The sequence below is a fragment of the Danio rerio genome, chromosome 10 (genome assembly GCF_049306965.1).
Source record: "Danio rerio strain Tuebingen ecotype United States chromosome 10, GRCz12tu, whole genome shotgun sequence".
NCBI classification, from domain to species: Eukaryota; Metazoa; Chordata; class Actinopteri; order Cypriniformes; family Danionidae; genus Danio; species Danio rerio.
Genome location: NC_133185.1, coordinates 45,079,945 through 45,107,025, shown reverse-complemented (window position 1 = coordinate 45,107,025; position 27,081 = coordinate 45,079,945). Strand labels below are relative to the sequence as shown.

General features: G+C 36.9%; 1 protein-coding gene across 1 annotated transcript; it reads right to left on the bottom strand.

The window, feature by feature from the left end:
- Nucleotides 1-43: 43 nt before the first annotated feature.
- smfn (small fragment nuclease) lies at nt 44-11,850 on the bottom strand. The gene is made up of 7 exons (NM_200744.2): nt 11,531-11,850; nt 8,503-8,586; nt 6,966-7,043; nt 3,974-4,085; nt 3,782-3,890; nt 701-754; nt 44-526 (listed from the first exon to the last, which is right to left on the bottom strand). The coding sequence occupies exons 1-7, from the start codon at nt 11,753-11,755 to the stop codon at nt 409-411; spliced, it is 780 nt and encodes a 259-aa protein (NP_957038.2). The 5' UTR covers nt 11,756-11,850; the 3' UTR covers nt 44-408.
- Nucleotides 11,851-27,081: the final 15,231 nt, after the last annotated feature.

The window sequence follows — 27,081 nt, the reverse complement described above, 5'->3', positions numbered from 1 at the left end:
AGCCACAGGATAACATTTGAGAAGTCAATGAAAATCCTCCAAAAACGGCAACAAATGAGATTTTATTTCCAAAAAATGGGTGTAATGAAAGCAGTATCCGACAGAAGACCCTATTTAAACACACTACGGTTTCATTACCGCACACTGACTTGATCCAGTAAGCAATAAAACATTACTAACGTGAAAAACAAGGGATAATAAAAGGAAATCATTCAAAATGATGAGTTAAATTCAATAAATGTCAACTTTTTAGATATATATTTTTTTAAACGAAGCTATTTGCCAGGATAACAAAGAACAAAGCAGCAGGGATGTCAACAGCTTTAGCACACTCTCAAGCATTCACACAAGTTTTTATCCAAATGTGTGAATCCGAGATCCTAAAAGCACTGCACATCAGGTTCAAGATTAGCTTGTGGACGTCTTATTGCCATTTTCAACAATTTTTTTCTTCTCCTTGGCTTTGAAAACACTCGTTCTGTAAAACTGCAGTTCTTTAATGCTCTCCTGGATGTCGTCCAGCGCTCTAAAAATTCAAACAGACACAACATTATTCAGAGATTAGACAAAACTGTTCTTCCTTCGGTTACAATATTTATGCAGGACATCAAAGGATCCCTTGCAATGCTCATGTCATGTCATGTTGTAGAAGAAAAAAGAAAAAAGAAAAAAAAAAAACAGCTGTGAGATGCACACTGACCTGTGAGAGGATTTTTTTTGCGGTGCGAGATTGTACTCCTCTGGATACCACCGTCTGGAAAAACAGAAAGAAATAAAGTAGAAAATGCTTTTGAAAAAGTTTTTTTTAATTGACAATTGTAATTAAAAAAAAACTAAAACATATTAAAAAAATGTGCAAATACAAATAATTTCCACACACAAGTCCTGTTCAACTTTACTTGCCATAATAAATTGAAATATTTTGCACAGAAATCAACAGAATTATGACTAATATTCATGAATAAAGAGCATGAAAATAGTTCAAAAGTACACAAATACCAATAAAAGTATTTTAACCAATAAAAAGGGGTGGACAATTTTTGGTTGGTTTCAAAAGGACATTAATAACAGCACAATAGCGACACAAACTGTTAATTATTATTACTTATAACAATTGTTATTATTACTACTTAAAAAGTAGCCTAGAGCTCCATCTGCTGTTAAAAAACTAGCCCAGACAGCAGTCCGCTGTTACAGAACTAGCCCAGAGCCTCATCTGCTGTTAAAAAACCAGCCCAGAGAGCAGTCTGCTGTTAGGAAACTAGCATAGAGCGCCATCTGGTGTTATAAAACTAGCCTAGAGCATCATCTGCTGTAAAAAACTAGCCTAGAGCGCCATCTGGTGTTAAAAACCAGCCTAGCAAATCATCTGCTGTTAAAACTAGCCTAGAGAGCAGTCTGCTGTTAAAAACTAGGCTAGAGCACCATCTGCTGTTAAAAACTAGGCTAGAGCACCATCTGCTGTTAAAAACTAGGCTGGAGCACCATCTGCTGTTAAAAACTAGCCTAGAGCACCATCTGCTGTTAAAAACTAGGCTAGAGCACCATCTGCTGTTAAAAACTAAGCTAGAGCACCATCTGCTGTTAAAAACTAGGCTAGAGCACCATCTGCTGTTAAAAATTAGCCTAGAGAGCAGTCTGCAGTTAAAAACTCGCCTAGAGCACCATCTGCTGTTAAAAAAAGTAAAATAAAACTGGCCTAGGGTGAGCATAGAGCGCCATCTGGTGTTATTAAACTAGCCTAGAGCATCATCTGCTGTTAAAAACTAGCCTAGAGCGCCATCTGGTATTAAAAACTAGCCTAGCGCATCATCTGCTGTTAAAACTAGCCTAGAGCACCATCTGCTGTTAAAAACTAGCCTAGAGCACCATCTGCTGTTAAAAAACTAACCTAGAGTCCCATTCGCGGTTAAAAACTAGCCTTGGGCACCACAAGCTGTTAAAATCCAACTTAGTGCATCACCTGCTGTTAAAAACTTGCCTAGTGTGCAGTTTGCTGTTAAAAAAACCAGCCTAGAGGATCATCTCTTAAAAATTGCCTGGAACGTCATCTGCTGTTGAAATGCTATCCTACAGCACCGTCTGCTGTTAAAAACTAGCCTAGAGCACCATCTGCTGTAAAAAACTAGCCGAGAGAGCGGTCTGCTGTCGAAAAAAAATATCCTAGAGTCCGATCTGCTGTTAAAAACTAGCCTTAAGAGCCATCTTCTGTTAAAAACTAGCCTTGGGCACCACAAGCTGTTAAAATCTAACTTAGTGCATCACCTGATGTTAAAAACTATCCTAGAGCATCATCTTTTGGTAAAAACTAGCCTAGCGTGCAGTTTCCTGTTAAAAAACTAGCCTTGAGCATCATATGTTAAAAATTTGCCAGGAGCGTCATCTGCTGTTAAAAATGAGCCTAGAGCATCATCTATTGTATAAAAAAAAAATATATACTCCCCTAGAGTGCCATCTGCTGTAAAAACTAGACTAGAGCACCATCTTCTTTTAAACAAGAGAGCCTAAAGCTCCAACTTTAGGCAAAACTAGCCTAGAGCGCCATCTGCTGACAAAAAATAGCCTAGGGTGCCGCAAGCTGTTAAAAACTAGCCAAGGGCATTGCAAGCTGTTAAAATCTAGCTTAGAGCGCCATCTGCTGTAAAAAAAATAGCCTAGAGCACCATGTGCTGTTAAAAAAACTAGCCTAGAGTGCCATCTGCTGTAAAAAAAACTAGCTTAGAGCACTGTTTTCTGTTAAAGAGTAATCTAGGGTGCTGCAAGCGGTTTTAAAACTAGTCTAGAGCATCATCTGCTGTTAAAAACTAGCCTAGATCGCCATCTGCTGTTAAAAACTAGCCTTAAACATAAGCCCCTTTCACACATACAAACCTTTCCGGAAAATTGCCGGCAATTTTCCGGAAAGGTTGAATGTGTGAACAGGTCCTTTTTGAAAATACCGGTAAATTCGTTCTGGCTTTTTTCCGGAAAGAGAAGTTGTAACATTACCGGCAATTTGCCAGAATGCTGCGCTGTGTGAATGCAGAAGGAAGATTGCCGTAATAAGCGCGTTCACGTCTAGAACGTGCTGAAGTGAGACGTCTGCTTTAGCCAATCACAACAGTCAGACGCATTTACGTCCGCGCGGTTTGTGAGAATAAAAGCCTTTGAATATTTTTCCAGACACATTTAGCTGCTAGAAGTTAGTCAGATCACGTTTATATGTTCTTCTTAATGCCAACTGTGTAAATAATCATCGATGAGATGCTTATGATAAGCCGTTGTTTGTTTACCTTCAAGCTTTGCGTGTGCCTGTGAAACAGCCTGTGAGCGCCTGCACACGCACATATTATGAACATCTCGACATGCGAAAGTGATCCTGCGAAAGTTGTTCACAATATTGATCATCCACAGAGTTTGTAATTTAGTCAAATGTGTACAAATACAAGCGCAGCCGTTTAAAGCTCATTTGTGGTGAATGATGTCAGAATTTACCGGTATTTTGGAATGGATGTGTGAATGCTCTTTTCCGGAAAAATTCCGTAACGTCCTCGCCTGTGTGAACAGCGCTTTTTTGAATATACCCGTAAAGTCGTTCCGGAAATTTTCCAGATATGTACCGGTATCACTGTGTGAAAGGGGCTAGTGTCTACTGCTAACCACTTAGGTCAGAATTGATTAAAGATAGAACAGTGATGCATTTTGAAAATAATTCGACACTTGATTCTTTGACTTTATTGCACAACATTAATAAAAACACATGACTTGGTCAATGGGGTTAAACCTGAATGGATAACCGTACCTGGAGAGCTCTTTAATGGTGCTCACATCTATGATGCGATAGTGCAGGTGGTGCATGAACTGAGGCATGTATTTATCCAGAAACTTCTTGTCGGCGTGAACAGAGTTCCCTGTGGATGAACAAACACACATACCGCGGCTTCAAACCTGCAACATGCAAGAGAATAACGCTGACAGCAGTGTGGTAGTTTACCTGCGAGAGGACACACTCCGGGCGGTGTGTGCTGTCGAATGAATGACAGAAACTCGTACTCTGCCTGCTGGAGAGTGATGTGACTGTCCCTGACTGCCTGTGTTAACCCTGACTGACACAAGAACAATCACACGACATGCATCAAACACAGTTCAGGCAAACAAGACACACTCAGCAGGTGCATCACTTTGGGCTGCACAATATGTGGTTTCAGCATTCAGCGATACTGCAATGCGATCATTCGCAATAGCCACATCGGATATGCAATGTTGAATTTGGATTAAAATTGATCAATTGCATGTGTTCTTAAGGCCTGGATGTTGAAAGCATTCAGGCATAACAAATTGTACCTTAAAGGTTCACGAAACCCTCGAGTACTTTTTTTGAGATGTTAACAGATTTGTGTGTGTTGAGCATCAGTTAAGACAACGTTAGCACCTGTTAGCTTTAATTGTGGGGAAAAACTGGACAATTTTGAGCTTTAGTCAGCCAATTTTTAGCTTCCGGGTTTAAAATGATTTCTGGAGCGGGATCAAAATCAAAAACTGATGAGCCAGTTTCTCATTATTATTCATAGCGGAGTGTTCTTATCCTATGAGAAGGGCTTTTTAATTATTCATGACTGCGCGTGCTTTCCGAAGGCAAGGCAGACATGCTAGTGCCAAGCTGTGAGATCCTACGTTGATGACTGAGAAAGACACATCCACGGACCCATGGCACACAGTATTTAGCCGTTCATGAAGGGTCGTATGTGTTTGTTTCCATAATCCACGGGGTTTGTTGCATGTTTTTTCCCGCGATGCTGTCAGGACCAATACAGCAAAGCTGTTTGTGTGCAGCAAACATTTTTGACGGGAGAGCAGTACGAGAATTGGAGGATAGCGGACGTTGTCTTTTATCAGGAGTTCGTTCACATTTAGACACATCGCCATGCTGCTGTTTTTGCCAAAATCCTCTAGATTACCAACAGGGCTAAGGGTTGAAACAGGCAGGGCAAGACACCTGCTGCACTGAATCTGCATTCAGACCCAGGGATTGAGGGAAAAGTTCTCATTTAGGGTTTATATGAACACGATTATCTTTATAAGGATATAAATTGTGGTTATCTGTATATGAAATTACAAATGACAAATGTAGCAGGGCATTAAAATACTGTTTATTTCTTTGCTTTTTAACTTTGTAAACTATAAAATCACGCGTCTCCACACGGTTTGTGTATCATTTTGTGAGCTAACTGACAACAGTTGTTCGCTCCCCTCCTTTTCCCCTACACTGCAGGCCACGCCCACTCTTGTCCTTTGCTCGTGGAGCTCCATGCCCATTATCATGCATCTTTGAAAAAATTCTGAGGTAGACCTGAACCAAAAGTGGGGGGTGTCATGGCCCTTTAAAAATGCAGTGTGTAAATTTGACACCAAGTGGCTGAATTAGGTATTGCACAACTGGTTCAAAACACATGCAAGTGCAGGTTGCCAGACTGACGACACCAACAGCAGTGTGCCTGACTATCGAGTCTAAAGGCTGACTTAAACCATGTTCTAAATAAAAGCAAAAGCTTGTGATAGAAGAAATATTTTCCCTATTAAAAGAAGTTTTACGGGGTTACACTGTAACCTTTTGTGTGTTCGTAATATTTATATTGCTTGCTAATTAATGTAATAATGTAATGTATTTTTTATTTATTGCCATGTCAGCAACCAAGGCTATTTTTATGGAACGAACATTTCAATAATAAATAAACAAGTAAGAACAACAAACAAATAGATGCACAAGTTAAATATGATTTTTAGTGTTAATGCATGATAAGAATTCTAAAAAAATTGTTCTGGTGTCACTTTGCTAAAAATGTCCTTAATAGAGTTCATGTCATAAAAAACTCTTATAGTATCATTAAAAGCAGGACAGTCCAGTAAAATGTTACAGTACATTGTTTACAGTAAGAGGAGTTTTGCAGGAAAAACATTGAGTGGGGTCTTCATCTTTAAGTAAAAAGGCGTGAGTCAATCTTGTATGCCCAATACGACATCTGGTAAAAAATAACTTGATCAAATCGAGTCTTAAAATTCTGTTTGAGATTTCAGGTTGGACTTTATGTGATTTATTATTTTCCAATGCATCCCATTCCTCTTGCCACTTATTTAAAATGTAAACGTTGATAAAAGGTCTCATCTCTGATGGAGGAATTTGGCATTTGTTCACAACTTACTTCAAAGCATCTTCAGCAGCTGCCTTAGCTCACTCATTTCCTGACATGTCCAGGAATCCACCAAAAAATGATGTAATAAAACTGATGCTTGCTAATTAATAACCTCAAGTGGAACTCTGCTTCTCATTTCGGAGTGTGCTACAGTCCACTGGATGTCGCATTTCGGTTTTAGACGAATATTTTGAGAGCGCTCCTGACTTAACTGAATGAATGAAATATGCTCATTTCCATGAAGACAATCCAGGGTGCTGAAATATAATTGGCTAAACTGGCCCACTGCCCTGGGTTAAAAGAACCAAAAAAAGACAGCCGTTCAGGCATGTAACGCACATTTTCAAAGCAGAATATCTGACATCGGCATTGTTTTTCAGATAAACAACTTGACTTTTTTTGAAAAATCTGAAAACATATTATGCTATTTTTATGCTTAAGAAAAAACTTACATACAGCTCCTTTATAACAATTAAAAAGTATTCAAATACTTTTATTATTCAATAACTGTAACTGAATACTCAAACCAATAGAAAATTCTGTTTGTTTCTATTGTAAATTTTCTTAATTGTATTTAAGTATGCTTTTTATTATTAAATAATAATTATAAATAGATTTTTTTTTTTTTAATGCAGATGCACTTCCCTACAAAATCATCCCAATCAATCTAAAATTATACATTCTTTGCAAATAGAGATACTCGAGTCATCTGGTGTAACTGTATTTATTTAGCAAAATAACGCACGTTAGGTTTTTCCAAGATCATGCAGCTCTATAGCGTCAATCTGTACTCACTTTCCCATGATGCTCTTTGCACCAGTCTGACATGCCGTCAAGTAGATCGTCTGGTTGGTTGATGATCAGATTTGGCCCCTAGTAAGCATGTGCAATGGCAGTTTAAATTAGTGTAAGAGACATTAAAAGAAATAAAGTACAAAAGTCACAGTCACAAACAAGGTTTATACAGGTGTTACGTCAAATTGAAGACTTTTTAAGACTATTAGGAATGAAATTTCAGATTCATACAAAGCTAAACGCAATTTTTCTAATATAAATTCATGAAAATAAAGTCATGCTGCAGTGGAAAAAGAATTAATATTTTGTCTGACTCCCATGAGCTTGGAGGACTGCACCCGTACATCTCTGCAATGACTCAAATCACTTATTAATGAAGTCATCTGGAATGGCAAGGAAAGCGTTCTTGCAGGACTCCCAGAGTTCATCAAGATTCTTTGGATTCATCTTCAATGCCTCCTCCATCTTACCCCGGACATGCTCAATAATGTTCATATCTAGTGACTGGGCTGGCCAATCCTGGAGCATCTTAATCTTTGCTTTCAGGAGCTTTGATGTGGAGGCTGAAGTATAAAAAGGAGCGCTATCCTGCTGTGGTTTGTAATGTAATGGGCAGCACAAATGTCTTGATACCTCAGGCTGTTGATGTTGCCATCCACTCTGCAGATTTCTTGCATGCCCCCATATTGAATGTAATCCCAAACCATGATTTTGCCTTCAACAAACTTGACTGATTTCTATGAGAATCTTGGGTTTCTTCTGCAGTATTTGTGATGATTGGGATGCAGTTCAACAGATGATTCATCAGAAAAATCTTCAGCCACTTTTCCAAATGATCAACTAGAAGTCAAGTTATTATTTGTTGCTCTTAAAACTGGGATCGACGACAATAATGTAGTCAAGTGGTGTATAAAATATCTGCATATTTTGCAGTAAACTTGAAATATTTTAGCTTTTTCAAAGTTATATTTCTCTGCCAATTTTAATTCAAGCGTGTTATTTGCAATTCTTCATATCTTTGAGGTTCTTTCACCATTAAAGCTGTTAAGTTCACAGTCTGCAACAGAACTTTTACAAGTAACTTTACCTACAACTGGTTATTTTAAACGTTAAAGAGTTCTGAGTCGAATACATTCAATGGAATCGATTCTAAATCTGACTCTTGATTCTCAACTCCTCTGAATCTATGAATGAGTTTTTAATATCAACTCCCTGCCCTGTGTCTCACCATTATGATGTGCTGCATGAAGGAACAAAGGATTCTTGATGAACATTCTTTTGGACAGTGAGTGTTTAAGTCTTCACCCTAATCTCTCATGCTATGTGAAGATGAGAGCGAAGTCGATTCTGTTAAATTTCACATTTACATTTTACAGTCCTTTGGTACTAAATTTGTTGTGCTTTATTTATAAACTTATAAATAAGTTTTGATTCCCTAAAACTAACAAACATGAACTAAAATCCACATCATCTCACGCTGACTGTATGGCATTTGTGCAGGTACAATTTTGCACCATGAGAAATATAAATCACTCACTTCTGCAATGACATTCAGGTCAGAGTCTGTAACAATGCAAGCCATTTCAATAATCTGGTCCTTTTCGATATCCAGTCCTGTCATCTGGAACAGAAAGTACAATGATAGTGTTATGCACAACTAGAAAATCATCTTTTATTTAACTGCACAATCAACATGAGGACACCATTCGCAAAGAGTTCCTGTTCAACAACTCCTGTGAGCACAGATCCTAAATGAGATTGTGCTTGTTGTTTGAGTTTTGCCTATAGTTTGAATTTGTATTTTTACTGGTATAGGCCTTTAACATCAGGCCTAGAGGTTTTCAATCAAAACTAGCCATTGGGACAATTTGGGAACATTAAGAATGAGACATTATTGATAATATCCCTTGTTGTGAAATATGTTAAAAATTAAGTGAAAAAAAATGAGTTACTATTATATTTGACTTTTTCAAAAGCCCTTTATACTGTAATTTTATTACATGTTCAAACCGAACAAATTTGGAGATAAAGATTTGTTTGACAACTATTTTTTTTTTAAGAAACACAACTACTCCTGTTAATTCCTTAACTAAGTACAGTGGCGTAGCGCGAAATGCGGAGGCCACCCTGCAGGGATCACTGAAAGGGCCCCCAGTTGGGGAGGTGGGGGGGAGGGCAACGCGGGGAAGTGATCACAAATTGAGGAGAGGGGAAGGAAGGCGGGGTGGAGCGACAACGCGGGGAAGCGGCGACAAAGTGGCGAGAGCGTCAAAGTAGCCAGAAGTTATTCATTTTCAATGAGAACCGGCGGCGAGGAACCGCGCGGCGCGTCTTCTCCTGTGTGGACGTTGAGGAGAGTTGAAATCAAGTCAACTTTATGGTAATGAGCTATGACGTGGTTCAGCGGCAAGCAATCAGAATGAAGTATTCCACCGCTTGAGAGGAGTTCAGAGAACTAAGACCTGTGAACTTTGGTTCCGACCACAGTTGTTTTCAAGAGTTTGATTATTGTGGTTGCCGGATTTTCACGACGACGCGAGGCCCCCCCCTGCGGGGCGTGCCCTGCCGGCCCGCTACGTCACTGACTAAGTATTGTGCAACAGAAGAAAGGTTTGTTTCAGTTTTTACAGTTTGAGGCATTTATATCAAATGCTCATTGATTGATGAGGATAAATTAGTCTGTACTAAAAACACAGAATATGCTATGGGCATTTTTCACAATAATAATACTAACACTAGAATGTCAGTCCCTAATTAATAGACCAAATGTTTAGATATAATATGTTTTAGAAATAATACTCAGAGAGTCTGTGACTTAAATTCACAGATTATCAAAATAGTCTACATCCATGTTAATGTATTTAATTAATAGTGAAACGAGTGGAATGCACATTCAAGAAACAGCATTGTGTCATGAAAGGAGCATGAGATGTCATAAATTGAAGGTGTACCATTTCTCTGAAATTTTAAGGCTAATAAAAATACACAAAATTATAGACAATATTATATTAGAGTTATTGAGAATGTCAAATATAAAACACTTTGAAATATGCTGATTAGAACATTTGTAAAAAATAATAATAATAAAAATAAAAAACAAGCAGGTCGATGATGATTTAATTAATCTAAATCATATCCATATATGTTTTGAAAAAAAAAAATGCTATGCAGATCTCAGGTCTAAAATGGGTGTTATTATTACCATTTAGAACTTTTTATATAATGTTAGTTATTGTATACACTACCTATCTATCCAGGTTTTAAGAACAACAAATAATAACTTGACCTCTAGTTGATCATTTGGTATCAGAAGTGGCTTATATGAAAGGCAAAGGCCTCTAGAGTATGCTAATTTTACCAAAACAAAATAGGATTATGCCTTGATTTATTTTTTTTATTTTATTAGGACAGTAAGGTCTGACTTTGCTTAATAATGTACAGTATAGAATATAAAGTCATGCTGCAGTGGAAAAAGAATAAATATTGTTTATGACTCCCATGAGCTTGGAGGACTGTATTCATACATCCCTGCAATGACTCAAATCCCTTCATCAAGATTCTTTGAATTCATCTTCAATGTCTCCATCTTACCCCAGACATGCTCAATAATTATAATATAAAAATGATAAGAATATGATAATTAAATATAGAAATATAATCATGTCTGGTGACTGGGCTGGTCAATCCTGGAGCAGCTTGACCTTCTTTGCTTTCAGGAGCTTTGATGTGGAGGCTGAAATATGAGAAGGAGCGCTATCCTGCTGAAGAATTTGCCCTCTCCTGTGGTTTGTAATGTAATGGGCAGCACAAATATCTTGATACCTCAGGCTGTTGATGTTGCCATCCCCACTGCAGATCTCTCGCACACTCCCATACTGAATGTAACCCCAAACCATGATTTTTCCTTCACCAAACTTGACTGATTTCTATGAGAATCTTGGGTCCAGTAGTTCTGCAGTATTTATGAGGATTGGGATGCAGTTTAACAGATGAGTCATCAGAAAAATCCATCTCCTGCCACTTTTTTTAACTAATCAACTAGAAGTCAAGTTACTTTTTGTTGCTCTTACAACTAAGATCATTGACAAGACTTTTTTCAGGTACTTTACAAAGTTGTATGGGTGTGTAAAGTTGGTTATTTGCTCATTCTGACTTTCTCCTAATATAATTTTAGAAACTCTGCTAATTCTAAACAATGTTGGGGAAATCATACAAGCATCCAATGACTATCAAAGTGAAACATTGCTTACAGTCACTTAAACAGTGTAAGTTAATGGTGTTTTGAGGTCATATTTACATGCAATTATTTACAAAGTAGCATGTCACAACTTGTCACTGTTCAAAAATTAACGAATGTGCGAATATAAAACCAATCTTACCTAAATTTCAAAGCTCTTGCAAATTCAATCTGCACAGACTTGCTGTCAAACTGTGATTTCTAACCGTACAGGTGCGTTTATATCAAATACTGTTACTGTTAAAGCACCATCTTAAAAACAGAATCAGTACAATGGTGTAAAATTGAAGTAATGCGTCGTTTATTGTGTTAATTATCCGCTGTTTACCTCCAGATCCACCCAGACCATCCGTTGAGCTTGGATCTGAGACATCTTCCTGCTGGGTGCTCGTCTTCTTGACATCAAACCCTTGGATGGCACAGAGCTACGTGCACTGAAATGAGAGAAGTTGTGGGCTGGAAACACTGGTGAGCAAAGTTTAACCCGTTGTGAAAACACACAGACTCGAGTCAGCGCCCTGAATGCAGAAACACACGGCACCGCTCTCCACATGTGTGCCGCTTGTTCGCTCGCTGCCGTCTTGCAAACACAAGTGTCGCAAATACAAGGGCGGCGCAACAGTGCAGGCAGATTAGCGGCAGACTGATAGATCCGTGAACTGCATGTAAACAGATTATGCGATTTAAGTTCATTGGTTAACTCTGCTTCTGTACTGAATGCGATGATACAGTTTAGTGTTTTTAAAACACATCTTATGGAAGATTCTGTTAATTATTTGGGTCAATTTTATAGAATTGTTTTTGTGTGATAGTGTAAATTATAATTAATATCAATAATTATGGTAACGTTTAGCATACCAAACATATATATGCAAAATGATCGCATACTTATCAAGATATATTATTAAATTATCTTAAAGAATGTCTGATCATAATATGTTTTATATTTGAAATATTTTAAAACGAGACAATAAGTAATTTTTTTTTACTGTGTATAAATATTTAAAATAGCAATGGATTTATTTTAACAAGATATAAATATACAAATTAAAATAGTTAACATATATTATAGGGACTTATACAAATATTGTACTGTGACTATTTATTGTATAAACACTGTTCTTACATTTAATATGCCTTAGGTATGTTAAATAACTATAGGAAAATGTATTTTTTACAGACAATAACATGTGACATTGTATCGACAAATATTTGTTATTGTTAAAATTATCTTCCCAAAATTTCCTGTCTATGGCCAATAGATTATATAGCAACATTAAAGCTTTTATAATCTGTAAACTAAAGTTAAAATAAAATCTTTTACGGGATAAATAGATTTGTAGTGTGTATATATTATTTATATATAATTTATATATATAAATTCTGGGAGTTTTCCGGAAACAGAACAAAACGGGACATGGGTTTGAAATACCGGAGACTCCTGGGAAAAACGGGAGTGTTGGCAGGTATGCCACCAGTCTGAACAGTTGATACAAGGCAGGATAGATCCATGCTTTCATGTTGTTGATGACAAATTCTGACCCTACCATTTGAATTTAGCAGCAGAGATCGAGACTCAGACCAGGCTACGTTTCTCCAATCTTCTATTGTCCGATTTTGGAGAGCTTGTGTGAATTTTACCCTCAGTTTCCTGACAGAAGTGGCATCCGGTGTGGTCTTCTGCTGCTGTAGCCCATCCACCTCAAGGTTGGATGTGCTGTGCGTTCAGAGATGCTTCTCAGCAGACCTCGGTTTTAACGATTTGAGTTACTGTTGCCTTTATCAGCTAGAACCAGTCTGGCCATTCTGCCCTGACCTCTGGCATCAACAAGGCATTCCCTCACACAGAACTGCCGCTCACTGGATATTTTCTCTTTTTCAGACCATTCTCTGTAAACCCTAGAGATGGTTATGTGTGAAAATTTCAGTAGATAAGCAGTTTCTGAAATACTCACACCAGCCCGTCTGGCACCAACAACCACGTTTAAAGTCACTTTAATCACCTTTCTTTGCCGTTCTAATGCTCGGTTTTAACTGCAGCAGATCATCTTGACCATGTCTACAGTATATGCCTAAATGCACTGAGATGCTGCCATTAGATTGGCTGATTAGAAATTTGTGTTAACGAGCAGTTGGAGAGGTGTACCTAATAAATTGGCCAGTGAGTGTATATAATTACACTTCTGAAACACTAGGCATCAATGTGTTTGTGTGTGTATATATGTAGTGTGTGTATATATATATATATATATATATATATATATATATATATATATATATATAATATATATATATATATATATATATATATATATATATATATATATATATATATATAACATCATATCATTTATTGTTTTAGCAAACAATATGCTTTAAACTCTACCTTCAATAATTATCCAAAAAAAGTTTAATAATTGTTGAAAAGCATCATAACATTTACAACACATACAATATATAATTTTTCGATCTTGATCTGGCTCCGTAGGAACATTCACTTTTATTAGTGAATAAAAGTTTTATTAGTGAATAAATATCCGCAATAACGCCCTGTGACCGTATGATGGCGCACATCAACCATTATAGGAGCTCAATTCATACACCCTAGAAAATGTTGCATCCCATTCAGATGATCGGTATATGATTCTACATCTGCACATCCAAAAGTTTTATAGTGCATAAAAACAAAACTTTAGCATCCCCTCGGTTATCAGAGCGATTTTCCCTCATATGTATGCATGCACAACCTCATAGCCTACATAATGGCTAATAATTAAACATAATGTTGATCTTAATGCCTTGGCGTTCATCATTTGCGCGTGTGAATACAGATTTCACATTCAAATCCAGCGTCGCGGTCACCTAATCGATTCTGTAGTGGCTACCGTGGATATGAGATCTCAATTCTAACGCTAATAGCCAGACAGCGCCGTAAACATCATATTTCAGCTCTGACACAGATAAGAATTTAATGGCTTGGAGTCACCCTGCGAAGTAATCTGAGTGATAAAAGCGAGCGGCTTGTTTGAGAGCAGAGTCTGACGGGGTCTGATGGATGGAGAGCGCTGGAGAATTAGGCTGGAGATGATGTCTTTCCCCTGCTCTGTCTCTAATAAAAGCCGGAGAATAATTAGCAGAAACGGCGCTGCTGAAGGCCCGGGCCGCCGTCTGATGGCACTAGAGGAATGCAGCACATAATAATAATAATAAGAGCTCATGATGGCGAGGCACAGGGCAGGCAGGGAGTCGAGTTTAAAAGAACCGACTCATAGATTCTCAGGAGTTCTGAATCAATAGTAGAACTGCAGGTTACTGGGAAAATATGCAATATGCTGCCTATATTGAGGGGTGGATTTAGTGATTTGGGGGCCCTAAGCAATTCCAGCCACGGGGCCCAACAGTCCTAAAATGTAATGTAATGTGTACAGGCCTGTAGCCAGCCTGGTAAAAGGGGTGGGTTTTTTTTTCTCAAAAAGTAAACCTTTTTGCAGTTATTCACCTCGTTTTCTCTTTAATTATGAGATTTAAATAATTTAAATTAAATTAATTTTTATATATTTTTATATATTTTTTGCTGTTTTATCTAGTTAAATCATTAACACGCTTGTTGATGTACCAAAAAATATTTCCTAAAGATTTAGAAAAATTAAGAAATATATATATATATATATATATATATATATATATATATATATATATATATATATATATATATATATATATATATATATATATATACTTTTAGAATACAAATATTACATCATATATCATTAGAAAGAAAATAGGAATCTGGTCATTTTTTTAATTAAAACAGTAGTCTGTTGTCATTTATTAGGCAAATAACAAACTGGCCAACACATTTAACTTTCCTCAGTGAAAACTTGACAATTTCAATTAAAAATAATTAAAATAATAATAATAATAATAATAATAACGAGAGCTTCACAATTTTTCTAGTCTCTTTTGTAAAAAAAAAAAGTAAAAAAGAAAGTACATTTGAAAATGCATGGATAACAACAATCACCAAAATATATTTAAATTAATTTAATATACACTAAAAAACACAGGGTTAAAAACTACCCAAATTGGATTGTTTTTAACCCTCCAGCCGGGTAAATATGGGACAGAACACATCCTGGGTTAAATTAACCGAAGTAATTGGGTTATTATTTTCAACACCATAAATAGGTTGTTTTTCTACCCAATAATTGGTTATTTTTACTTAAATAATAGGTTAATTTGATATAAAAACACCTGCGAAAGATGACCCAGGCACCAGCAATTGTGTTGGTCTGACTTGGCATCACTGAAGTACGGTGGGGGATGTGCAGCTTTGATTACAGGTGTACAAAAGGTGCTAGTAAGACATTTTTTAATTCAGAAAGGTCTGACTAACGCCCCATTCACACGGGGCTTCAGCGTCAACGCTTGAGAAAGGGCGTGTCTGAAGTTGGGGCTGATGCGATCGTCATAGCAGCATTAGCCAATGAAATTAGTCAGCAATAGGCCACTGTCAGAGCAGGTGTATTTGCATGCAGCAATCTGATTGGCTGACGTTTCCATTGGCGGATGAAAACTTGAGCAAGTCCCAACTTTTGCAGCAAGCAAAATCCACAATGCAGTTTGGTAACGCCTGACGTCACCTATTCAAAGTAAATGGGAAGCGTTGAAGCTGATGCCTTGTGTGGGCTTAAGGGCTGCTATGAGCATAAATCTAATTTTAATCATCTGAAAACACAAGGAATCTGCGTTTATGTTACGCTATTTTTATTGCATTTAAACAAATTCTTACATAATATACAGTATGGTATCCCGGTCAGCCCCTGCTGTGAGTTGACTTGACCCAAAGAGCTAGGTTGAAACTACACATGACTCTGAAAATAACCCCTAAACATTACCTAAATGCCTCAACTCAAGATTTGGGTATAAAATAATCCCATATTTTTTTAGAGCGTACTTGTAATTTGTTTATTACATTCCATGCATGATTTGTTCCCCTACAGAATCATGCCAGTCAATAGAAATTTAATCAATTGTGTCCAAATAGAGGTATTCAAGTCATCTGGTGAAATTGTATATTGCAAATTATAACGCAGAAGTACAAAATATTGCAATGTCAGATTTTTCCAATATAGTACAGCACTATTATATAAGGAATTCAATGTCTACTTTCCAGCATTCTTCGAAATTCTTCTGTTGTGTTCGTTTTTGAGACATTTTTGAGCGCCACTCTGAATACATAAAAAGTTTGAACTCATATATATTTTTTACTTTTTCAATGAAATGCTGCTTATTTTTCTTTTTCCTAGCTTAAAAAGCCCCGAAAGCCTGCCGTCACTGTAACAAAACATTTTGACTGACAGATAAACCGCACACTCTCACTACTAATGCACCCCTAGACTTGTTCCAAACCTGTTTGAGTTTCTTTCTTCTGTTAAACACAAAAGAAGAAATTGTAAAAAATGTTGGAAAGCGGCAGATATTAACTTCCATAGTAGCTTTTATTTTGTTCCTACTATGGATGTCAATGGCTGCCTTTTCCAACGTTCTTCAGAAAATCTTGTTTTGTGCTCAACAAAAGAAAATAAATCATAGAGTTTTTAATTTTTTGAGTGTCTGTAAATGATGAGGAAATTTTCATTTTTGGGTGAACTATCCCTTTATTTCAGTTTTAACTTTATATTATATTGTACTATAACTGTTTTGCATTTTAGATAAGCCATGTACACAATAGCCTAAAGCCCCAGTCACACGGGGCGTCAGCGTCAACGCTTCCCATTCACTTTGAATAGGTGACGTCAGTCATACCAAACTGCATTGTGGATCTGTCGGCGCCGCTTCAGAGGCGTTGCTCGCTGCAGAAGTTGGGACTTGCTCAACTTTTCAAGCGGCGATGGAAGCGTCAGCCAATCAGATCATTGTATGCAAATACACCAGCTCAGACAGTGGCCTATTGCTGACTAATTTCATTGGCTGACACTGCTATGGCGATCGCGTCAGCCCCAACTTCAGACACGCCCTTTGTCAAGCGTTGACACTGAAGCCCCTCGTGAATGGGGCGTAAGTGATAAATATAAGCTTCATTTTTATAGCTGATTTCAGGGGTGTCAAACTCGAGTCTCTTCAGCTCTGCAAAGTTTAGTTCCAACCCTGCTTCAACACACTTACCTGTAGGTTTCAAACAACTCTCAATTACTCAATTAGTTTGATCAAGTGTCTTTAAATAGGCTTGGAAATAAACTGTGCAGAGCTGCGGCCCTCCAGGAACTGAGTTTGACAACTGTGGCTTACTAAAAGGGATAGTTCACCCTAAAATGAAAATTTACCCACTATTTACTCCCCCTCAAGTGGTTCCAAACCTTTATAAGTTTCTTTCTGAAGCTTGTGTTTTGTTTTGCTTTCAGTCGGCCATCAATTTGCTTTCTGTTTATTTATTAGTTTTATTTTTGAGTTTTCAACATTATTACAAAGATATTTTAAAGAAAGTAGAGAGCCTGTAACCATTGACACCCACAGTAGGAAAGCCATATAATATGGAGGTCAATGGTTACAGGTTTTCAATATTTTAATTCATTCATTTTTCTTTTGCTTAGTCTCTGATTTATCAAAGGTCACCACAGTGGAATGAACCGCCAACTATTCCAGCATTTGTTTTTCGCAGCAAATGCCCTTCCAGCTGCAACCCAATACTGGGAAACACCCACATACACTCACATTCACACACTCATACACTACGGCCAATATAATTTACTCAATTCACCTATAGCGCATGTGTTTAGACTGTGGGGGAAACTGGAGCACCCGGAGGAAACCCACTCCAATGCAGAGAGAACATGCAAATTCCACACAGAAACGCCAATTGGCCTTGCCAGAACTAGAACCAGCGACCTTCTTGCATGCCACAGTTCTAACCACTGAGCCACCTTGTGGCCCTTTTATAGCTGATTCAGGCCCCGTTTACACTAGTACGTTTTAGTTTTAAAACGGCGTTGTAGAATGAAAACGATCCGCGTCCACACTCGCGTTTTACCCAGCGTTTCTGAACTGCTCTCCGTCCACACCAAAACGCTGAAAACGCACATCACGTGACCACACAGACACTCTCGGGCAAGCGCTCCAGCATTTCTACCCAGATGAGAGCTCTGCTTGTCGGACTGCTCATCAAGCATCTCCCGCTGGATCTAATCTCACTATATTTGCTAAACGTGATATTTCATTCATGTTGTTGTCTTTATCTAACGACATAGGCCAATTCCCTGACTTTGGTCATTGGAATCTATTAAGTTACTTGTTCACGGGTAACATGTTTTGGTTAAGCGCAAAGATAAGTTAATGATTAATCCAGGTACATTGACTGATCGCTTGCCTTTATTTCCTACAATGTATAAACTTATTGTATGTTATACTTTTATAATTATCGATTATTAAAACTGATGTTCAGCAAAAGAGAGGGTGTGTTTCGTATTTTCACTGAAATTGAAAGGAGGCAGTTGTTATTGGCTCCGTTTTGTTATAAATATCCACACAGTGAAGATGACGCTCATATATGCAGCACGACGCCTCAACATTTCTGCTGTCTGTTTAGTTGTTAATATTAAAATGAAAATAGGCAGTTCCTTAAATCATGTTTACATTTTATTGTTGAGAAAGTGAAACAACGTAGCCAAGGTGATGTGAATGAAGCTATAAAGTACACTGTTCCCTTTGAAGATTTACCCGTGTCCTCGGTATGTTTTCCATATCAAACTGAGAAGGGGGATACTGCAGCCTTGATCAAACTTGCGAAGTCTTAACTTACAAGAAGAGGATGCGAGACTGAACTGTATGTGGGCTACTTAATATTGAGGAAAAGCCCCAATCAGATAGGCGAACATTTGCAGCCCCGCCTCCGTTTTCAGATGTCTCCGTCTTTCCCCATCCACACTGAGACGGAGCAGCAGCGTTTTAGAATGAAAACGGCCTCTCCAGCGTTTTCAAAAAGCTCCGTTTTCGGCGCTCGAGAACTCCGGCGTAGTGTGGACGGATGGCGTAACCGTAGCAAAACTTATGCGTTTTCAAACTAAAACGCACTAGTGTAAACGGGGCCTTAAAGGACTAGTTATGCTGGCTTGAGAAAGCCAACATACTGTTATACTATGTCCTTGAAAACAAATGTATCTCCTTCTAGGCCAATCATGCCACAAGCCCCAAATGTGGTCAAAATGTGCCTTCTGCATTCAAGATTGTTGCTATATCTCCTCATGCCTGTAAGACTTATCATTTTTTTTATGGCAAGCCATTTTTGACTTAAACTCCATATTTTTACTGATATGGCAAGCCATTTTTGCATGTATCACCTTCACACTTATTAAGCATTGTATTTTCAAAAAAATACAGCAAGCCATTTTTACACAATGTTCATTCCCTTAGTCCCTTTATTAATCAGGGGTCGCCACAACGGAATGAACCGCCAACTTATCCAGCATTTGTTTTACACAGCGAATGCCCTTCCAGCCGCAACCCAACACCAGGAATACATAATGTTCAAGTGCAGTTTTTGACACTCATAAAGACTGTCATAGAAACATCGGGGTTAATTTAGATCACTCATATTGCCAAGAAGCTTTGATGTATCATCACTAACCTGTCAAATGTCCCCATAGCAATAAAACAATATAACCTAGCAACCATTTAAAAATAGCAATATCTCTACATCAGAACATCGTAGGGACCTGGGCATTGGCTTGTTTGACTCATGCTAGCAAATGGGACTTCCTGTGTACTATGCATGGTAACAATGATAATGGAAGCCAAGTGCTAATAACGATTAGCTACATGCTATGAATGATTTTTTTTTTTTTTTTACTTAAATAGATCGTTCTGTAAGAGGCTAAATTATCATATGCATTTGTTTATATGGCAAAACATATCTTTTTGACCCAAGAAGGTCCATACTGATTCCAAAGGCAGATACTGATGAGATCAGGGCCTGGTGTGTGGACTTTAGGGGTTTTATGATGTGGTCACATGTTGATTGGTCAGTTTGAATGTCTCAGCATTTGGGCTTTAGTCACATGGTCAAGAAAGATACAAAATAGGTGGTAAACTCGGGCCCTGTCTCTTTTTGCCTGTCTTTTCCTGCTCTGCTCCTCTCCTCCTATGGAGTCTATCTTCTCTGACTCTACTGCAATCAGGCTAACTTCTGGGCCTGCTCTCTTTGCCTCTCTCCCTTCACCTTTGTCTCTCCTTCTACCTCTGGTAACTTTAATTTTACATTTAAGCTGGGTACAATTAATATATGTTTTATTATTTAATATTTTATCATTTTATACAGTATTTTGTGATTAATACAGTTGTAACCATAGAGAATTATCGTCATTAAATCATTTCATTTTCAAGTATTTGTGAATTACTTTTGATTTAACGTCAACATTTAATCGTTCCATATTGCAATACAATACAATCACATAATATCGGCACTCTCCCACATTTATAGCTATTAATGCTGCCCTTATTTCCGTTTTGTGGTATGAGATTGCAGAAGAATAGTTTGACAAGAAATGTACAGTTTTTTACCATCATGCTGATAACTTTTTTTTTTTTTCAGCTCGAACCGCTGTGGTTAAAACCCACTCTTACAGTTCACCCGAAAATGGACATTCTGTCATCATTTACTCACCCTGTTTCCATTAATTTCCATAGTATTTGTTTTTTTCCTACTATGTAAGTCAATATTTACAGGTTTCTAACATTCTTCAAAATATCTTCTTTTGTGTTCAACAGAAAAAACAAACTCAAACAGGTTTGTGAGTAAATGATGACAGTGCCCACAAAGTAAGGTCACAAGACATTAATATTGGGTTAGATTGAGCAATGTCTATAACCAGCGTCTAAGCACAAGGTTATTTTGATGTCCAATAACGGCATCAAATGACGTTGATATTTGGTTGATTTTAGGTTGTGTTGGAAAGTGACCCAAATCCAATGTCGAGGAAACCAACATCATATTGATGTCAAAATGCTGACATTTATTCGTCAGGTATGGCAACCAAAATCCAACATCTGATAGATGTCATGCTAACAATCACACAAAGTCAAGCGCTGTACATCGTAAGACGTTGTTATTTGGTTGATTTTAGATTGGACGTTAAACGTTGGACATTGACGTCGGGTTCTGACGTCATCCCGATTTTCATTTCCAAAAAAAAAAAATGCAACATTGAGGAACAACGTCAATCTGATGTCATGTTGATGTCCTGTGCATGCTGGGTATTTTCATTTTTGGAAAAACTATAGCTGCGTCCCAAATGGCACACTATACACTATGCACTCATGCACTATGTACTTACACACTCAACAGGATAGTATATGTATGGAGTGTCGTCCCGAATTGCACACTTATGTTTTTTTACTAAGCGGAAATTTAAACCGTTTCCCTGATGACATTTGACAGTCGCCAAATCAGTGAAATAAACAAGAAAATTATCAAATAATACCTGCCGTGAGTATAACCACATTCACCATCATGAGGCGCTATAATCACTCTCGTAGGAGAATTTTGCTTTCACCATCCAAAATAAATAAAGTTATCCAACATGTGCGTCCGATAGCTCCGCCCCTTCCGCTACAGAGGCAAACCTGCAGTCGTTGAGTGTGTGAAGTGTCCATCATTACACACTTCGGGCTCTATTTTGACGGTCCATGCGCAGAGCGCAAAACACTGGGCGCAAACGCTTTCAGGGCATGTCAGGACGCGTTTTTGCTAATTTAAGGACGGGAAATCTGCCTTATGTCATGGCGCATGGTCTAAAAGGGTTGAGCTTATTTTCTTAATGAGTTATAGGTGTGTTTTGAGAAAAAAACAATTAGAGTCTCATCTCCCATTACATTTAAGAGTCAGCAGCGTCGCGCCAAGAGCGCATTCGCTATTTACAGGACGCAAAGTAAGTCTAAGTGGAAAAAATGAGCATTTTACTAGCAAACAGTTAACAGTTTTTAACAGAAAACTGTTAAACAGAGCATCTACTGCATGAGAATGAGAGATAATTGAACTACTTTCACTTTCGCTCTTGGTTAGGGAAACCTTCCCGCACAGACATCAGTTAGTCTATAAATAAATACTTTTGTTTGTTAAGTGCAAATATTTGTTTCAAAACTATTTCTAAATTCAGTTCTAATTTCCAGCAAACGAATGAATGAATAATAATAACAAAATACGCTCAAAAACCTGAGTTATGTCCTAAAACACATGCTGTGCCCCATATGGTCTAAAACCTGACAGGTGGGCAAATCTAAGCTTGTTTTTAATAAAACAAATATAAGTATGGATATATTAAATATTACTGCTAATAATAATAACATTATGCAAAAGCAAATTGTTATGAATGAACTGAAAAAGCCTCCCGAGATGAAGAAGGCACAAAAACAGTGATTTTTCACATTTATGTAGGCTAGAAAATAATATGTTTTGTAATATTTTAATCTTTTATATTTATATCCTATATCTATTCTTATTATATCCTATATATATCCTTAATATTTAAATTTTTTCATATGTAAAGATATTTGCCTATTGCTCTCTTGTGCGTATTAAGCAGTGTGTAAGCGAGGCGCAACTCTGCGCTGGAGTTTAGACCGGGTTTGTTTCGGTCTAATGAAAAATCTATTTTAGTTTCTCAAAATAGCAACGCGCCAGCGGTCCGCCTCAGAACGCCTTCCTTTTTAGACCAGAACGCCTATGGGCGCAAAAATGAGCACTAATGCATTTGTTATTTAAACAGCGTAGCGGAACGCCTCAAAACGACTCTTGCGCCAAGCTGAAACTACCAAAAGACTATTGCGCCGCGCCTTGCACCACACTGCGCCGGGTGTATGATAGGGCTCTTCATTTTACCGGCTGAATGACTGCATCATCCAAGTAATTAAAGAGCACTTATTATTGTTAGAGTTTTCAGTGTGAACGCACTACTTGCACTATTTATACTACAAAATGTTGTAGAATAGTGCATAAGTATGCGATTTGGGACGCAGCTTATCTCTTTAATTGGTCCAGATTTGGCTGTTATTTCACCATCTGCAATGGAGACGACACAAAAACAACAAATGCCCTTTGTCACAACATTGATGAATCGCTTTTCCAGAATCAGAAATTAGAGTCGATTCCACAGTGTGATCCAGGCTTCATTATTCCTCTGGCTCTCTCTCTCTGTCTCCAACAAGCGCACACATTCAAACAAGCCAAGCGAAAATATGATGAAACAGAAGGTAACCTGAGTTCAGGGCAGGATCGCCCTGCACCCAGCCTGATATTGACATCTTCTTCTCTTATTCAATTGAAGAGCACTAATGTCCTGCAAGTCAGAGGCACTCACGTTTCAGCGCGCAAACACCTTTTTGAATATCTCCAAGAGATGCTAAAGAGATTTGCGCTGCTATCGAGTCTCTTCTAAGTGGGAAGATTATTTTAGCAGACTGAACACAAAGCTAACTGGAGGCTGACTCTTTTGTTCTCTCATTTTTAAAGTCAGCTTCTTGAAACTTCCATCTGGTGAGCACTGCATTTAAAACAAGATCTTTTTTGATTGTTTGTTTGTCTAAACATTTTCATTTTGCTGAAATTGAATATTAATGCGTAGGATAAAAAAAGAGCATTTATTTATTTATTTTTACCTATTTAAAGTGTTAAAATGTTTATTAAATAAACAAACAAACAAATAAATAAATAAATAAATACATAAATAAATACATAAATTATAAAAAAAATAAATAAATAAATAAATAAATAAATAAAGGACAGCATGGTGGCATAGCGGGTAACACAATCGCCTCACAGCATGAAGGTCGCTGGTTCTAGCCTCGGCTGGGTCAGCTGGCATTTCTGTGTGGAGTTTGCATGTTCTCCTTGGGTTGACAAGGGTTTCCCCCACAGTCCAAAAACATTGTGGTATAGGTGAATTGAGTAAGCTGAATTGTCTGTAGTGTATGTGTGTGTGAATGAGAGTGTGTGGAGGTTTTCCATTGTTGGGTTGCTGCTAGAAAGGCATTCGCTGCGTAAAACATAAGTTTGCAATTCATTCCGCTGTGGCAACCCCAGATTAATAAAGGTACTAAGCCGAAAAGAAAATGAATGAATGAATGAATGAATGATGAATAAATTTGTTTGTCTAAACTTTTTTTTTTTTTTTGCTGGAATCCAATATTAATATGTAGAAAAAATGTTAATGAAATAACTTATTTATTTAATTTTTTTTAACCTATTTAATGTACTAAAAATGTTAAATAAATGAATGAATTTGTTTGTCTAAACATTTTTCATTTAGCTGGAATTCAATATTAATATGTAGGAATTTTTAAAAATAGTTTATGTGTCAAAAATGTTGAATAAAAAAAATAAATAAATACATACATACAATTGTTTGTCTATCGAGTTTCATTCATTCATTAATTTTCTTGTCGGCTTAGTCCCTTTATTAATCCGGGGTTGCCACAGCGGAATGAACTGCCAACTTATCCAGCAAGTTTTTTTTTTTTACGCAGCGGATGCCCTTCCCGCTGCAACCCATCTCTGGGGAACATCCACACACACTCATTCACACTCATACAATTTAGCCTACCCAATTCACCTGTACTATATGTCTTTGGACTGTGGGAGAAACCAGAGCACCTGTAGGAAACCCACACAAACACAGGGAGAACGTGCAAACTCCACACAGAAACATCAACTGAGCCAAGGATCGAACCAACAACCCAGCAACCTTCTTGCTGTAAAGCGACAGCAATACCTACTGCGCCACTGCTTCGCCCGCTAAACAGTTTCATTTTGCTGGAATTCAATATTAATATGTGGGAAAATGTTAATGAAATAATTTATTTATTTATAATTTTTTTTTTTACCTATGTAACAAAAAATGTTAAATAATTAAATAAATTTGTTTGTCTAAACACTTTTCATTTTGCTTGAATTCATAATTAATATGTAGAAATATTTTAAATTAATTTATGTATTTATTTACCCATTTAATGTGTCAAAAACATTAAATAAATAAATAAATAAATAAATAAATAAAAATAAAAAAAATAAAAATAAAAATAAATACATTTGTTTGTCTAAACGTTTTCATTTAGCTGGAATTTAATATTTATACGCAGGAAAATGTTAATTAATTAAATTATTTATTTATTTATTTTTTACCTTTATGTAACAAAAAAAGTTAAATAAATAAACTTGTCTAAAAACTTTTAATTTCCCTGGAATTTAATATTAATATGTAGGAATTTTTTTAATGAATTTATTTATTTATTTATTTACCTAGTTAATGTTAAATAAATAAATTTTAAAAAATGTTAAATAAATAAATAATAAAAAATAAATAAATAAACAAGTAAATACATTTGTTTGTCTAAACATTTTCATTTAGCTGAATTTAATTTGTATAAAAAATGTTAATGAATTTATGTATTAATTACCTATTTAATGTGTCAAAAATGTTAAATAAATAAATATTCTTTGTTTTCACTATTGATTTTGGTGTACTTCTTTTGTTTAAAATGATAATATTTTTAAAATGTTAAACTTTTCATAATATTCATAATTTTTGAAGCAAATATGAGTAGCGCTGTCGTCTCACAGCAAGAAGGTCGCTGATTTAAGCTTTGGCTGGGTAAGCTGGCATTTCTGTGTGGAGTTTGCATGTTCTCCCTGTGTTTGCATGAGTTTTCTCCGGGAGCTCCGATTTCCCCCTACAGTCCAAACACATGCGTTTTAGGTGAATTGGGTAAGCTAAATTGTCCAGTGATGGGTTGCAGCTAGAAGGGCATCTGCTGCGTAAACATATGCTGGATAAATTGGCGGTTTATTTCGCTGTGGCAACCCCAGATTAATAAAGAGACTAAGCCGAAAAAACAAATAAATAATGAATGAATCATTTGTGAAACAAAACTTATATTTTCACACACAATTTTAAAAACGTCTAATATTAAAAGGCCATCTCCTAAAGTTATTGTTCCTCCCCTCCAAAAATCTGTCATCATTTCATCATTCTCCACTTCCAAAACCTGTTCAAGTTCCAAACCTGTTCGCTTTTCTTTCTTCTACTGAACACAAAAAGAAGATATTTTGAAGAATGTTGGAAAGCACCAACCATTGATTTCAATTTTGCTCCTACTATAAAGTGTTTTTTTTTAAATATGTATTTCCTGTTTTCTGTTCAACAGAAGAAATAAAATCATAAAAGTTTAGAACCACTTGATTCATTCATGGCTGAACTAATTAAGCATTTGTTAAATTAATTTAATTAGTTTAATAGTTATTAATATCTAATATAAATGAGTAATGATATTAAATATGTATTATTGTTTTAAATAATAGGATTGCTGAATTATACTGAATCTAAAAATATATAATTCATTCATTTTCCTCTGGCTTAGTCTCTGATTAATCAGAGGTCACCCCAGTGGAATGAACCGCCAACTATTCCAGCTGTAACCAGCCCTTCCAGCTGCAGCCCAGTACTGAGAAACCCCCAAACACACTTATTCACACACATACACTACGTCCAATTTAGTTCATTCAATTCCTCTATAGCACATGTGTTTGGACTGTTGGAGAAACCAGAGCACCCAGAGGAAACCCGTGCAAACACGGGGAGAACATGCAAACTCCACACAGAAATGCCAACTGACCAGTTGGGACTCAAATCAGCAACCTTCTTGCTGTTAGGCGACAGTGCTAACCACTGAGCCACCGTATGTAATTATCCCTCCAAAAAAAAGCCAGAATTCACACCCAATGCAAGAGCTATATTAATAAGTATTTGGCAGATGCTTTTATTTATTTACGTCACATTTTTGTTCCTCGCTTCTTGCTTTCCCCATGAATTGAACCCATACACTCACCATTGC

What these genes read in the sequence shown, in the direction of transcription:
- smfn (NM_200744.2), bottom strand. Translation starts at nt 11,755, where the DNA reads ATGTGGAGAGCGGTGCCGTGTGTTTCTGCATTCAGGGCGCTGACTCGA. An exon ending in TGGTCTGGGTGGATCTGGAG is followed by an intron (nt 8,587 to 11,530) that starts GTAAACAGCGGA and finishes TTTCTGTTCCAG; the next exon opens with ATGACAGGACTGGATATCGA. An exon ending in ACCTGAATGTCATTGCAGAA is followed by an intron (nt 7,044 to 8,502) that starts GTGAGTGATTTA and finishes CATGCTTACTAG; the next exon opens with GGGCCAAATCTGATCATCAA.